Raw genomic sequence first — 15393 nt, forward strand, 5'->3', positions numbered from 1 at the left:
CCATGTCTACCGTCCACACTATACTGCTGAAAATGCACATCACGTCACCACTCACTCACACACATACACACACACACACACACACACACACACACACACACAAACACACACACACTCTCATGCACTGCAGCATATGCGCACGTCTAAGCTCCAGGCAGTCAGCGGGTGCTTTGAGCACAAAACCCCAGAGAGCAGTGCACGTCGGACAGTTTAGAAAGGATATACCACTGGATTGCATCTCACTGTAGTTGTTAAATGTGATATTTAATTAATCCTGTCTCTATCTAACGACTTGGTCTTTTGAATCTATCAGGTAAAGTGTCACAGCGTCAGTACACTGCTTCAATCTTTCACTTTCACGCTTGTACCTAGTCATTTTAGCGAAAACCTCAGATACTGTTGGTTGGTTTCTGTTGGTTGTACACCTTTTTACCAACCAAGTTTGTCGACACCATTATAACGACACAGATCACTCTGACTATTCAGGCCAGAGCCCCGCGGAAAAAGTGATTGACAGGTGGTAATTTGTGTGTAACTTAAATTTATTTATTTATGATTTAAGTATGGGTAAAACAAAGACCATGGGGGTCAGGTAGTTGAAATTGTAGGCTACAAATAATTATTTGTTATAAATTAAGTATTTACAAATAATTAATTCACCACCGTCTACGATGACGATGCCATCGCCCATTACAATGTTTCACATTAGACATCATACAATGTCAAATTGGTCGACATCACCCAACCCTGCCTTGAATTTAAAATGATTCAAAATACTTGTTTTCTATTTGAATATATTTGTAAAAGGTCATTTATTTCTGTGATGCAAAGATAAATGATTCCATTAATCTGTATGTCGGGATTTTATCTTTTATCTTTTGATTCATCTTACTACAATAATAGTAGCTTAATGTAACACAACAGTATAAACACACCAGCAACATTACACTCTTTGCATTCTGCCTCAGTTCTAAAGTGAGGCGTTTCACCTTTTTAAATAGTTTATTTATGATAATAATGAATTGTATTGTTGTTTTTAAATGTGATGCAGTGACATCTACACCTTTGTTGAAAGGACAGGTAGGAAAAACCCTGTATTTGTGATTCAGGTTATCTCTGATAGATTCAGGATCTTAAACTCACATTGCATAAACACTTCATATTGTTTCAATACAGTTTGGCATCTGTAAAAGAAAACTATTTTCCCATAAACCACTAAACCACTAAAATCAGAATGGATGATGTTGGAGTGAAGCCTGAAACATGACCATGCATTTCATAAAAAGCTTATGGTACAAAGATGACTTTTACTGCAATAATCTGTCTTCAGGAAGCATTAGTGATCATGCCACCTTGTCATAAATTCAGATTACTGCAGCAGGTTTGGGAGGATAAAGAAAGTTCATGTTTGATCATGACTTTTAGGAAGGAACTTGAAGAAGCAGCATCTGACCTGGAAGGGTAAATTTGAACCTTTTCTTAGGCCACAGCTAGTTTTGCTGGATGCTTTGTCTCCTGGCTGGTAACACTTTGACGATGTACCTCAGATCAATGCTGGGTTAAGTGCTCCCATAAAGACCCACATGTTTCCTGCATGTTCTCCTTCAGGATTTCCACATGTAGCATAAGCTGCTAATGCCCGACTTCCATAGCGGCGAGGTCAGAATCCATAATACACCTTCAATACAATTTCCTTCAAAAAGGTGAAGTAGGGGGGTGAGTAATGACTATGCGAGAGGCCCAATTTAGTCATCATAGGTTGCTTCCTGTGAAGGTCCCATCTACAATCTACATGGGTTTCAATCTGGTTGAACCAGTGTTGCATGAGAAGAAAAAAGGCTGTTCAGAGCAATTTTGCTAGTCATTTACATGACTACTTCCTCCGCCGGTGTATCGGCCAAGCCTTCGATCCCATCTGGACAACATTTGTCAGCTGAGGATTGGTGTACGCATCACATCAGGTACAAATCAAATGTTTTGAAATGCAAAAGCAGCGGGCGTAAGAGTAACAAAGCAAAATCAAAAGATTCATGACAATAATCGAATGTGAATTGACTTGAGCTTCGTTCCAAAAAATATGTTTTTCCGAAATACCCCGAAGAGAGAGAAAGTGCAAAATTAACCAGATCTTTGATTCATATTAGGCCTCCTATTAGCAACAGATGAAGTTGGCTGCTAAAACGAGTGGCGTTTGGATGTGGAAATGATATGTGTAAACTATGTAATGCGAATGTTTTAGCTAAGCTGTGTTTAATTTTGTACCCTGATGAAGTGCATGAGAAACCTGTCTCCCCTTAGCTGTCTCATTGAATCATATGGATATAATTTCATCCATTTACGTTTTTCTGCTCTTTGCTGTGGTTGCCAGGGGGCATTTGGAAACAGCCAGATTAAAGGCACATGTTCGCTTTTGCCTGTAGTTTTTAGCCACTTCGCCTGAGCTCCGCTGTTCTTCGTGCCGAAATACGTGTCGGCGGTTTCTCTTTTACAGGTCGCAGTTACTCCAGGCGCTCAGCGGTAAACCTCGTAACACCTCTCCTTCTCCAACAGGAACCCGAATCTATTTTGTACAAGTGCTGATCACAGAGCTCTGCAGACAGAACCTGTGCTGCATATCTAAAAGTGCTGAGGCAATTTGGATGTCACAAGCAATTTGAAAATATGTGTCAGACTTTAAGAAAGAAGTCATGGTGCTCATTAAAATTTGCCTTTCAGCCCACTAATTACGAGTAATAATGTATTTAATGCTTGTTAGTCGCTAAAGGTTTTAATGTCAGAATAAACGCATGCCTTAGGGAAGGTGAGATTGGTAGTTACAGTATAATGGGGAAATATGTTTTATGTTTCTGAGCACCTCTGAATGTTAACGGGAACAGCGGTGGACCTTTGACTCCTTGGGAAAGAATGTGGCCTCAATGCAATTCTCATAATAAGCACATTTTCTCTCTTTCTCTCCGTCCCAGTCTGCTCAATGTGGCATCATCAACGTCAGAAATGTGCCATAATGGTTGGCTTGTGTTCTGCAGGTATTCAGGGGCATTAATGAACTCTTTTTTTATACTACAGCTTTTAGTTGCCTGATGCCCTGTTGGATGTTTTTCGGCCGCAATCACGCTTCATTTCCTATAGAGTCATCAAACCGGGGTCGAGCGGCCTGCAATCATCTCTGATTGGCTCTGTGTGGCTGACACAACTGTCAGACCGAACTGTCACTTTTTGTGTACACAGCAGGTCCTGAGGCCCACTTCGGAAAGATGGCGTCAAATGACTTCCCACCATCAGCTTTTAACGGTTATTACTCTGTTTACCCTCACACACAAGCTTTTAAAGAGGAAAGCTAAACACGTTTATGGCAATTGATGTGATTAGTGTGCTAAACCGTTTTTGTAAATAAAATAAAAGCGCAGTGGAGACTTAAGACCTGTTGTGGTTGGTTTACAGCGGTTTAAAAATGAAAATAAACTTAGTGTATCTAGGGCCTCTGATCTTTATAATTGTTTATTTGTTAAAAAATATGACTAACATTTGAGAGCACTGACACTGATTCAATTAAGTTCAACAGATGGTGGCAGCAGCACTGAATTTGTCATCGCTGCACATGTAATATTAATAATATTAAATTATTTTGTCTCTTAGAAATAACAAAACATTTGAGTAGCTTGAGATAAAAGTAGCATGTAAGTTGGGATCCAGTTATAAATTTATTATCATTAACAAAAACCGAACCATCTGTAAAAATCAACCCAGGCTCCTTCTGAAAATGTACCTCTATGTACATTTTTAGAGAGTGCCAAATTCATCCTAGGAGCTACATTTTTGGCGTTTTTTTGTTTCTGCAAATCCTCCAGAGGCCGCTGTGTATGCTTTCGGACATCTCAAATTTCTCTCGCGAGTGCCATTCATACCTGCTACTCTTGCATAAATCCACCAGAGGCCTCTGTCGACTGACTGTTTGACTAACTGACCCACCATCCTCCTTCCCTAAACCCAACCAATATTGCTTTCAAAAGCACAGGTTGACCCACTTACCCACTTCTCTAAACCCAACCAACAGGTTTAAAAAGCAATACAGAAAAAGAAAAGCACTCGTCTGATTTTTACCACGGTTTGGGATTTTACCACATTCTCACTTTGTTGTTTACTTGTTTATTTTTTGGATTCTGTTTTTGTCTTACCTGCTTTCTGGAACTGCCTGACGTTAAAACAACTTAAACCCCGTCGTTGTGGTCAGTGAAAACAAACCTCTCTGCGTCTCAAGTTCATCGGCGTACATGGTGAACTAACTGGACAAACTGGTAACATTGGGAAAGTTGTCCATACGGAGGTAAGCGGTCAGCTATTAAGCGTGAAAAGAAGCGCCATCATACCGCCCTGTAGTGTTCACTTTGAAAACTAAATGCAGCTATCCTTCTGGCATCACCACAGCGGAATGAACTGCCAATTACTCTGGCATATGTTTATTATGCAGAAGATTATCTCCCAGATGCATTTAAAAAACTCATTTAAAATATTTGATACTAACATAATGTATATATATCCCACATTTTTGTCAGTGGTTTCAATTAGGCCAAATCACAATTCTATTTTTGTACCCCTACCCCTTCTACTTCACCTTGGCTCTTACAGCCGAGGGTTAAGGGGAAGGGCTTCAAAATTTACCCCTAAGAATTGGGACAGCACTACATCTACACTACACTACAGAATGTTGTGGGACTGCTGTACAGGAGTTATCAATAGGGATTATAGATCGCGAAATTTAGCGTTTTTTTTTTTAATTTTTTTTTTAAGCATAATGGTAAAGCACAAACACGGTTATGAATATATTAAAACATGTTTTTTTGTCGTAAAAATTCGTAATAATGAAAAAAAAAACTAATTTGTGGATCTCTTTACTTCTGGGCTCAGCAATACTGCAGTTGTGGCAGGTGTATTCTGGAAAATTTTCTTACCTAAAAAACAAAAAAAAAATGCTTTAGTTGTTTTAAGTTGGTTCAAATACTGTGAATAAAGCAATTCAAGAGTTCACACTTAGCTGATAATTGATTATAAAGTCTCTACTGTTCCAGAAGAGATGTTTTCAAACTGTGGAAGGAAACCAGAAAACCAGGGGGGAAACCCTTGCGAGCACAGGAAGAACATGTAAACTTTACACAGAAACATCTGGCCATGTAGGGATTTTAACCAATGACCTTCTTGCTCCAAGTCAACAGTGCTAACCATTAAGCCTCCGTGCCACCCTGTCAAGGAAAAGGAAGAGTAGGGTTGGAAGGGGGGATTCTTCAAGATGAAGATAACTAAGGTTATTTATAGTGAGTTAGGAATCATCCGATTGGTGAATCTTGCGTTGCTAATGCAGGACCAGCTGTGGTCAATCATAAGCACATAATCCTGTCGAAATAAGTTTATTAATAAACTTAAGTTATTAAAAAGGGTCTGGCCGCAGACGAAGTGCAGATGTAAGCTGGCTGCATGCAATATTTTTAATGTGCACACCTAACCCCGCCCCCACCAGTAACGTCACTTGCTGCATTGAGTGCATTGTGTCTGAGGCTGCATGTCTCAGCTTGCATATGCAAGTCTGCAGTCAGATATTATTGCAGTTAATTTAATTTTCTTTAGAAAGCAATTAAACCTGTTGTTTTTAAAGGAAATAATTTACTTTACTTGAAGTGAGTAAACACATTGCTTTATAATTATTGACAAAATTATGTGCGTAATAAAATAAATTAACTCATCAACTTGTTGCTTTTAAGGCAACAGGTTTACTCAATTTTTTAAAATTTAATCATACATTAATTACTTTCACAAAAAAAAAAACATAATTGGGTTGAAGTCTTTGTGAAATCTAAATTTACAGTGTTTATTTTGCTAGCCACATTGTTATTCTTAAGGTGAACAATTAGCGAGTTAATTTAGCAATTTTTAAATGTATTCATATTTTTGAAATCTTTAATCAAAATCTGGGCGTCATGGTGGCGCAGTGGGTAGCACGATTGCCTCACAGCAAGAAGGTCGCTGGTTCAAGCCTCGGCTGGCTCAGTCGGCTGTTTCTGTGCGTAGTTTGCATTTTCTCCCCGAGTTCATGTGGGTTTCCTCTGGGAGCTCCGGTTTCTCTCACAAGTCCAAAGACATGGGCTAAATTGTCCGTAGTGTATGTGTGTGAATGAGTGTGTATAGATGTTTCGCAGTGATGGGTTGCAGCTGGAAGGGCATCTTCTGTGTAAAACATATGCTGGATAAGTTGGTGATTTATTCCGCTGTGGCGACCCCTGATGAATAAAGGGACTATGCTGAAAATAAAATAAATGAATGATCAAAATCTGGAGTGGCGATCTTTCTCTGTTGACATCAGTTTGACAGCTTTAGCCACAACATTCTTAACCACACCTCTCTCACTACTAGTTTTGTTTGTCATTTGCTGTATTGTAGTTTGTATCAGAGAGCTCTGTAAAAAACTTAAACAGTACTTCTTAGTTGATGTAAAACAACTGGTCCGAGAAAAATGTAGTAAGTCAAACTCATGCAGTGCTAATAAGTGGTTATTGCAACATATAGTTTAACAATTGGCAATTCCTTTTTGGTGCATTCAGATTGTATCTCATACATGCAACCGAATGTCATCACATATGAGTTAAAAAAAAATATAGTCACACAGTACTGGCAGAAAAAAAAAAACTCTCAAAATGTGACTATTTACTCGCCATCTGGAGTCATGCATTCCTCGGTTTACATTTGGGGATGTTTTGATAAATGTTGACGTCAGTCGTGCATTAGAGTTATTTGGAAAAGGATGTTCCATGCTTGGCAAATATAGATGCATTTTTGTGCCGCTTTATAAAAAAGAATGTTATGCTCTTAAGAGTACAAAAATAAAACACTAAGGACAATGAGAGACGTTAAGCGAGAGAAAGAAATTCCTTCCTGTCATGTGGATTAAACTCTGGCAGAGTGCGATGTTTGCATGGCATCCCAGAATGCAAATCTGTGTTTGCAAGGTATCCCAGAATGCTCTGTGCCTCGCTCCATTGGCAGCCGATCCTCAGGTTAATGGTAAGCTTTACACGATTAGCAGGCTTCTCTCCGCGGACCCATAAATTCAATTTAGCCTGAAATTTGTATTGCATTAAAGAAAGCACTGAAAGAATGATTATTTCCCCTATACATAAATACACACATTCGGGGATGTGCATAATCGCAGTGTTTGTTTTGTAAAAACCCAGATTTTAGGAGTCAGTGCAGGGCATATATCTCTGGTATGATATGTGAGTATATGGCTTGAATGGTTTTCGGAGACTTTATTAAGTTCTGTGTTGTGGGTACGGTCGGAGATGTTTTCATGCTGTGAAATAATACAGACACAAGTTGACATTGTGAGATCTGTCCAAAAGCCCAAAGTAAATGTTTCTCAACCGCTGTCCTGCTCCATTGTGTGAGCTGAACTTATTCATGTGCTGTCTTAAAGCGTGTGGCCAGATTCAGATCAAAATGATAGATTTTTAAATAGCAGAGTTTAGATGATGTATACTTTTTATTTTTTACAAGAGAGATGTTATATGGCATTTTTGTGACGTAGAATGGATTAAAGGGGACCTCTTTTGCAAAAATCACTTTTATAAAGGGTTTAAGTGAAGTTTATTTATAAACTAAATTCGAGAGGATCACGTGCTTATGATTGCTAACGGTTGGTCCTGCATTATTCAATTCATGATTCACCAATTAGACAATTCCCAAGTCCCCATAAATAGCCTAAGTTCCATACCATAGTCATCTTCGTTTTGTAGAATCCTCTCTTCCTTTCCTACTACTCCTCCTCCTTTCTTAGATAGGCAGCACGGCGGCCTAGTGGTTAGCACTGTTGCCCCACAGCAAGAACATCATTGATTCTAGACTTTACCAGGCCAATCAATGTTTCTGTGTGGAGTTCACATTTTCTCCTTGTGCTTGCGTGGGTTTCCTCCGGATTATTCTATTTTTTATAATCATACTTCATAAAATCTCTGTAGTTTTTATATAGAAAAAGTCTGTAGAAACACTTTGAATTCGTGACCGCCTCAGCTGACGGCGGCCACAGCAATGACAAAGCAGAGGATCGCGAGATCACAAACGCATTTAAATTTATAAACATAGCAGCACACATCAAGTTTTTGCTGTGTGGAGCGATTACAAGTAACAAAACTCAATTAAATACATATTTTGCAGGCTAGAGAAAACAATGAGACAACCATTTAATCACACTTAAGTTACTTACACTTGTGAATTGGAGGAACAAACTGATCCATGAACTGTGTACTGTAAAGTTCCTGTCAAGCTCTGACAAAGTCCCATACATCAGTAGTCTTTTCTGATTGTCTTCCTTTAACAAATGGCTGACGAATGCCTCGTTGTAAGCGTGTGGACTGGTGAAACACTCATGAGAAAAGTGAAAGGAACACAGCACAAGGCTGGGGCTATAATGCTGAGGTATTTTTGCAAAAATAACTTAAACCACTGACTCTTCACAGCCTCATCTTTGGGTAGGGAAAATAAAACTAACTTTCCCTCACACTTCAGAGCACAGCGTCTTTGCGACATGATTCAGCTGGTTTCTGCTACTGTATTTGTCTTCTTTTTCTTTCTACAGTGTTTGTGGGCAGGCCGGGGGTTTAAATTTTCCTGGGTCTGCGTACGCAACAAATGGGCAGGGGTTGAGTTCCTTTTCGACGTCATGCTGACACAGCTAAAGACTCGTTACCAAGAAGATTCGTTTGAACCCCTCTAAATCAACTTTTTGATAGATGAATCAATAGTTTTAAACACGGTGCACTTTCAGATTTAAGTCTTAGCTGAATGTTTCACTTCATTTAGAGCTGTGTTACACACGGCAAGAAAGGTCATTTTCAAAAACCCATAATAGGGGCTCTTTAAATAAGACATTAATAAAACACAGCAGGTTACTGAGGTTGAGTGTAGGGTTGGGGTAGGTGTAGACATTAAATAAATAAAAGCTCCAGGATTGTACAGCCCACTTGTAGCTCAAAGCCCGCTCACTTGGAGCTGGGTCCAACCTTCGTTTATACCCTTCTTTTAGAGTTTCAATCTGTCACTATGTTGACATAGGTGTTTATCGCTCCACCTCTTTTTGAAAAGAGTGCTTAGAGCACAATCTCTGTTGAATTTAAAGTGACAGTCACCAAAACAGCACAATTTGGATCAAATCCTAAAAGGGACACAGACATCTATGGCTTGTTTTGAGCTGAAACTTCCCATACACACTCTAGGGACATAAAAGACTTATTTTACATCTTTTTAAAGCGGCATAATAGGTCCCCTTTAAATTGTATTTAAATTGTGTAAAGTAAACATAAAAAAACCCCGAATAATGTTCAGCTGATTCGAATGTTATCACTCAATTGAATGTGCATTATTAGTGGTTGTCAGCTGATACATATGGGCCAGTAGGGGCCTTCTGCAGATTGCTGTTATCATACTTCCACATGATTACTTTCAGCAGTGAAAATTAAACCATACTGAACTGAACTCAACTGAACTTCAACTCTGAAAACTGGACTGACACAATTTCAATTAACTATAATCTCCTATGTGAAGCTGCTTTGACACAATCCACATTGTAAAAGCTCTATAGAAATAAAGATGAATGAAATTTAATTGAATTAATCAGCTATAGATTACGTGCCACTGCGGCCGAAAATTTTCCCTTAATTGTAATTTATTAACATCTATCCCTACTCCAGCCCTAAACCCAATCATCACAGTAATGTTTAAACAGATCTGAATCTGGAGTCTTCTCTACTAGTATAGCTGATAAACCATGAGAATTATTTATTAAATTTGCCATTAGTTATATTTTATTAACGTCTACCCCCTACCCCAACCCTAAAACCCAATCATCACAGTAATGTAAAACAGATCTGGAACGGATTTGAAGTCGTCTCTATTAGTATAGCTGATAAACCATGTAAATGGATGATGACAGCCTTTTGAGCCTAACAGTGTTTTACAATTTTAATAAATAAAATGAATAATACAGCCTATTAGAATAATTTCTGCAGGATGATGAGGATCAGGGAAATTACATGAAAATTTTGCCCTGATAGGAATAAATTACTTTTTTTAATGTATATTAATGAAAAGGCTACGGAATCTTCCCAGTACAATGTAATTTCTAGACGTAATAACTTTTATATTTTATGTTTTATATTAAAAATGACCTACTTTCATAGTGTTTTCTTTTCATCCTAAATGCAAACATAAATAATATTACTACAGTCTTGGCATAATTTGAAAAATTGTAAGCTTCTTAGGAAGGTACACAAATTTTATTGTGGCTAAACATGTCATTCAAATTTTCACACAAAATTTAAATTTCCTTATTTAAGTGACTGTAGTTTTACACATAGTTTTTATTGAAATTTTATTGATTTTTATTCAACTTTTAATTAATACTGTTTTGAATCTTAAAGTCAGGGATCACAGCAAATTGTCATTTGAAAGCAATTCAATGCAAATGCAAACCCTGTTTCGTATGTCTGATTAGATGTATGTCTAATCGTATGTGATATTTGTAATGTATCCACATATTTACTTTCTTTCTTTTAGAAAATTCTTTTCTTTCCAAGTAAGAATTTTACACACCCAGATACACACACACTGTATAATCCAGGTCACTCAATATATCCCGACTGTGACAGTCTAGGGTTTCGCCCCGTATTAAATGGCCTGGCCTCAATAGCAAGCCCTTTGCGAGTGATTGAAGGAGGCCAGAGCCCGAATGATGTTCTGAGGGCCCATTAGAAGAATGGAAGGCTCTTTCCTTCAGTGAAACTGGAGCTGCGACAGAAGCGGGGCCTCAGTTAGAGGTCAGTGGACAATAGAGAGCAAAGCTGCCATGTCAGGTTTCACTCTCTCTGACACCTCCATAAGCTGCCATTCTGACTTATCCAGGGCTTCTGATTGGCTGTTAATGTTCTGTGGGAGGGGCTACAAGAAAGGATTGTATAGGATATAATGCATTTCATTTAAGCGATTAATCACGCATAAAGCTAATCATTACTTGGTGCCATTTAAAGAGGCATGGCATGGTCATCATTATTCTGCGCAATTGAAGGATTCTGATTGGTTCAGGGTTTGTAAGGGTGCTGGAAACCTTTAAATATGTTTGTATTTTAATCTAGAGTTTTCAAAGTTTGAAAAGTGCATCAATTTTGGATAAAATACTTGAAAGTGCTTTCCTAACAATTTATCTGACTAAATAGAAAATAATAATTCAATATTTAAATATCTTAATAAAGAGTAATTGTGACAGTAATTTATTGTTGTGCTTGGGACAAACATGCCATCAAAATGCTATACTATACTATACTATACTATACTATACTATACTATACTATACTATACTATACTATACTGTTCTATACTATACTGTTCTATACTATACTGTTCTATACTATACTGTTCTATACTATACTATACTGTTCTATACTATACTATACTATACTATACTATACTATACTATACTATACTATACTATACTGTTCTATACTATACTGTTCTATACTATACTATACTATACTGTACTATACTATACTATACTGTTCTATACTATACTATACTGTTCTATACTGTTCTATACTATACTGTTCTATACTATACTATACTATACTATACTATACTATACTATACTATACTATACTATACTATACTGTAGTGATGAAATATTTACAGTTGTCAACATGGGTGTTAGATTTACACATCAGGTCAAATGACTGGCAGCTATGGCTAGCAAACAAAAACCATAAAATTACGTGAAAATTTCTTTGTTAAAAAAAAAATCAAAAATAATAAATCTAAATAAATTTTCATTAAGATGTTTACAGAAAAACACTGTTATTTTACAGATGTTTCCTATATTACTGTCAAATACGTTCAATAAAGTTACACACTAAGAAACAAAACAACACCAGACTTTTCAGATCTTATTATGATCGAACACCATCAATAAAGTGCACTAAAAGTTTAAGAGAAAACAATGTTATTTAACAGAATTTTCACTAAATCATTACAATTAAACACCTTTAATAAAATGTCAAGACATGTTCAAGGTTGTAATTGAACAGTTTTATTTTGGATCAAAAAGTCTGGAAAAAAACAACTGATTAAATTTCTTACAACTTTAAAATAAAATTAAAAAACATTTTAAAAATTGTTAGTATGGTCATAAACCTTAATATAGCGAGGTGCACAAGTAATTACAATTTGTTATTTTGATTTAGATAATTTTAAATGTATTTTAAAAAAACAGGAAAAAACACTGAATAATACAGCAATTTTATGGTATGAAACAGACAAGTTGCTGTAAATTGTCATTAATTATAAAATACATAAAATAACAGTCAAGCTGTTAGTTTAAAGATATTGTTTGTCATTTTTACAGAGTTTTAAATATAATTTAAAATAACTAAAAGAATACTGTATAATTTATACAGCAATTTCCCTGTATAAAAAACAAAAATGACATTAATTTGTCTGTAATGATAAATTACCTAAATTGAAAGTCAAACTGTTAATTTAGAGAGATTGTTTGACATTTTACTGAGTTTTGAAAATAATTTGAAAAGACAAAAAAATATCGAAAAAGTTTTAGATATTTTTGTAAAAATTTGGGTTATATTTACAGTGTAGGACAACTATGATGAAAGGTTTTGATCCACTTCAAATGTTGACCACTTTGTATGTAAATATGTAATTTGCTACACTTGTAAATATACCGGAAACCTTTGAAAGTGCTTGAAAAATGCTTAAACTTGACTCTAGAAAATGTGTAAGAATCAGCTTTGTCATATCATGACAAATTGAATACATTATTATTAATAATTTTAAATTGTGATCTAAATGCATCTCTCACGCACTTAAGACAACATCTAACAAACACCACGCTCCATCATCTATCCTCACTTCTGTAAAGGAATGAAAGGAAGGACTTGTTAATGTTGACTGGTGTCTTTTCTCTGTCAGTTTGAAGGGTGTAACAAAGCCTTCTCGAGGCTGGAGAATCTGAAGATTCACTTGAGGAGTCACACAGGAGAGAAGCCATATCTGTGCCAGCACCCTGGCTGTCAGAAAGCCTTCAGCAACTCCAGCGATAGGGCAAAGCACCAGCGCACACATCTGGACACTGTGAGTACCTGACCTTAAACTTGATAGAAATGCTGTAAAATTCAGGAGAATAATGGCTTTTTTGAATCTTCCGAACCATGCAAACTTGTTGTAATGCTACTGAATTTATTAGTATCTCTAATTACTTAATCCTTCTTCAAAGTATGACAGCAGTTACATTGAAAAGAGTTTTATCATTCTCATATGTAGCTGTGAAAAAAGCCCTTCTTACAAAGACTCTGTTCATTTTGAACGCTCCTCCCTCTCATATTTAGCAATTTGTTGTTATGAATATTTTCAATATAAAAAGTTGATTCATTTTAGTTGATTCATTATATTATATTAAATATATTCATCCTAAAAGTTATTATATAATGTTTTTTTTAAATAATTAAAACGCAATATTATACTATACCTATATGATATTCATTCTGGTGTATCAGTTAATTTGGACAATTCACAGTAATGAAACAGATTTATAAAATAATAGTTGTGTATACCCTTTTAGATGTATTTTGGCTGGCCGTTTGGTTAAATTATGATGTCCATTGCCATTTTTGGTATAATTTATAGATTACTGCTGTTGTTTAATAACGCTTAATTACCCAAAAGTTATTTCAAAAATCTAAATTTGTATACAAAATTTAGTAAGATAATTATTTTGCAAAAACATTACAATTATTTTGTTTTAGCTTGTTTAGCTTTTCCTAAACTAAACTGAGATTCTATGGAGCCTTTAAGTTCTGCTTAAAAATTCCAACTGCTAAAGTATGGAGCCAGATCAGTTTCAAAAATAATACATTTACAAAATATAATTCATACATCCACAACACAATTCACATTTACAAAATCCAAGTTGTAAATTCACAACACAATTCGTAAATACACAAATCCAACTCATAAATTTAAAACATGATTCAAAAATTCACAAACCGCATTCGGAAATTCAAAACACGATAAAAAAAATCTAATTTAATTAATAAATTCATTAAAAAATAAACAAATCATATTTGGAAATTCAAATCACGATTCAAAAATACACAAATCTATTTTGTAAATTCAAACCACTATTTAAAAATACACAAATCCAATTCGTAAATTCAAAACACAAATCAAAAAAACACAAATTCTAAATGTAAATTCAAAACACTATTTAAAAATACACAAATACAATTCATAAATTCAGAACACAATTCAAAAAACACAAATCCAATCCATAAATTTAGAACACAATTCAAAAATACACAAATCCAATTCATTTGGCAAAAAATATTTATGATTTGTACTTGTGAATTTACAAATTGTGTTGTATTTATGAATTGTGTTTTAGTTTACAAATTGGATTTTGTAAATGTGAACTGTGCTGTGCATGTATGAGTTTTAATTTGCAAATGTATTATTTTTGAAACTAATCTAGCTCAATACTGAAAAGCGTAGTGGTTCTAAACAGGGTGTGAATTATACATTGACGATCAGGGGGGTCAACTTTTTTAGTAATGTTAGTTTATGTAAAACACGCTTCAATTAATCAAATGTATTTATTTTAATTACATCTAATTTATTTATGAAATGTATTTATGTTTTCAGTGTTTTGAGAGATATTTAGTGTATTCTGACTTACAGTGCCATCTGATATGCTATTTCAGAAGTTACTGTAGGTCTAACTTGGTCAAATGTATGTTTATATTATCTATTGTTTTAATTATTAATATTATTTAAGATACAGATCAGAGCAATCTATTTCTCACTATTTAAAGGACTGACCCCCTATACATGCTGTTTTGATACGCTTCGGGGGGTATCAAGCATTAATTGAGGGGTCAATCCCCCCAACCCCCCCTTGTTACATTTTTAGGAAGATTTTTTGAAGAAAGCTGAAATCCTATAACCATTGACTTTCATAGCATTTGTTTTTCCTTCTATGGAAGTCAATGGCTACAGGTTTACAACATTTTTCTAAATATCTTTTATTGTATGTTTAACAGAAGAAAGAAACTCATAACAGTTTTAAACTCCCAGTCAAACTGAGCTTTTAAAAAACCCATGAATGTGCTGTTTGATACCTTCCCTTGACCCAAATGTTCACAACATGCTTCAAGATATGTCTCTATGGGTTGATCAAGTAAAACGGGTTATATATCATACATCGTTTAACACCATGCTCCGTTTGGGAGAGCAACGACACATGGCAGAGAGAGACAGAAAAAGCAACTCACAGTGAGAAGCAGGCATGTCTTGCAT

The 15393-nt window shown here is 35.6% G+C and overlaps 1 protein-coding gene across 6 annotated transcripts in view; it reads left to right on the forward strand.

The window, feature by feature from the left end:
* The window catches only part of glis1b (GLIS family zinc finger 1b), a 155001-nt gene that overhangs the window by 94436 nt on the left and 45172 nt on the right, over window positions 1-15393 (forward strand). For all 6 annotated transcript variants that reach the window (XM_073910185.1, XM_073910186.1, XM_017357433.4 and 3 more), the window contains exon 5: window positions 13012-13173. In XM_073910185.1, the coding sequence (XP_073766286.1) occupies window positions 13012-13173 (162 nt within the window). The remainder of the gene's footprint in view (window positions 1-13011; window positions 13174-15393) is intronic.

Source organism: Danio rerio, chromosome 8 (assembly GCF_049306965.1).
Source record: "Danio rerio strain Tuebingen ecotype United States chromosome 8, GRCz12tu, whole genome shotgun sequence".
In the NCBI taxonomy this organism is placed as follows: domain Eukaryota; kingdom Metazoa; phylum Chordata; class Actinopteri; order Cypriniformes; family Danionidae; genus Danio; species Danio rerio.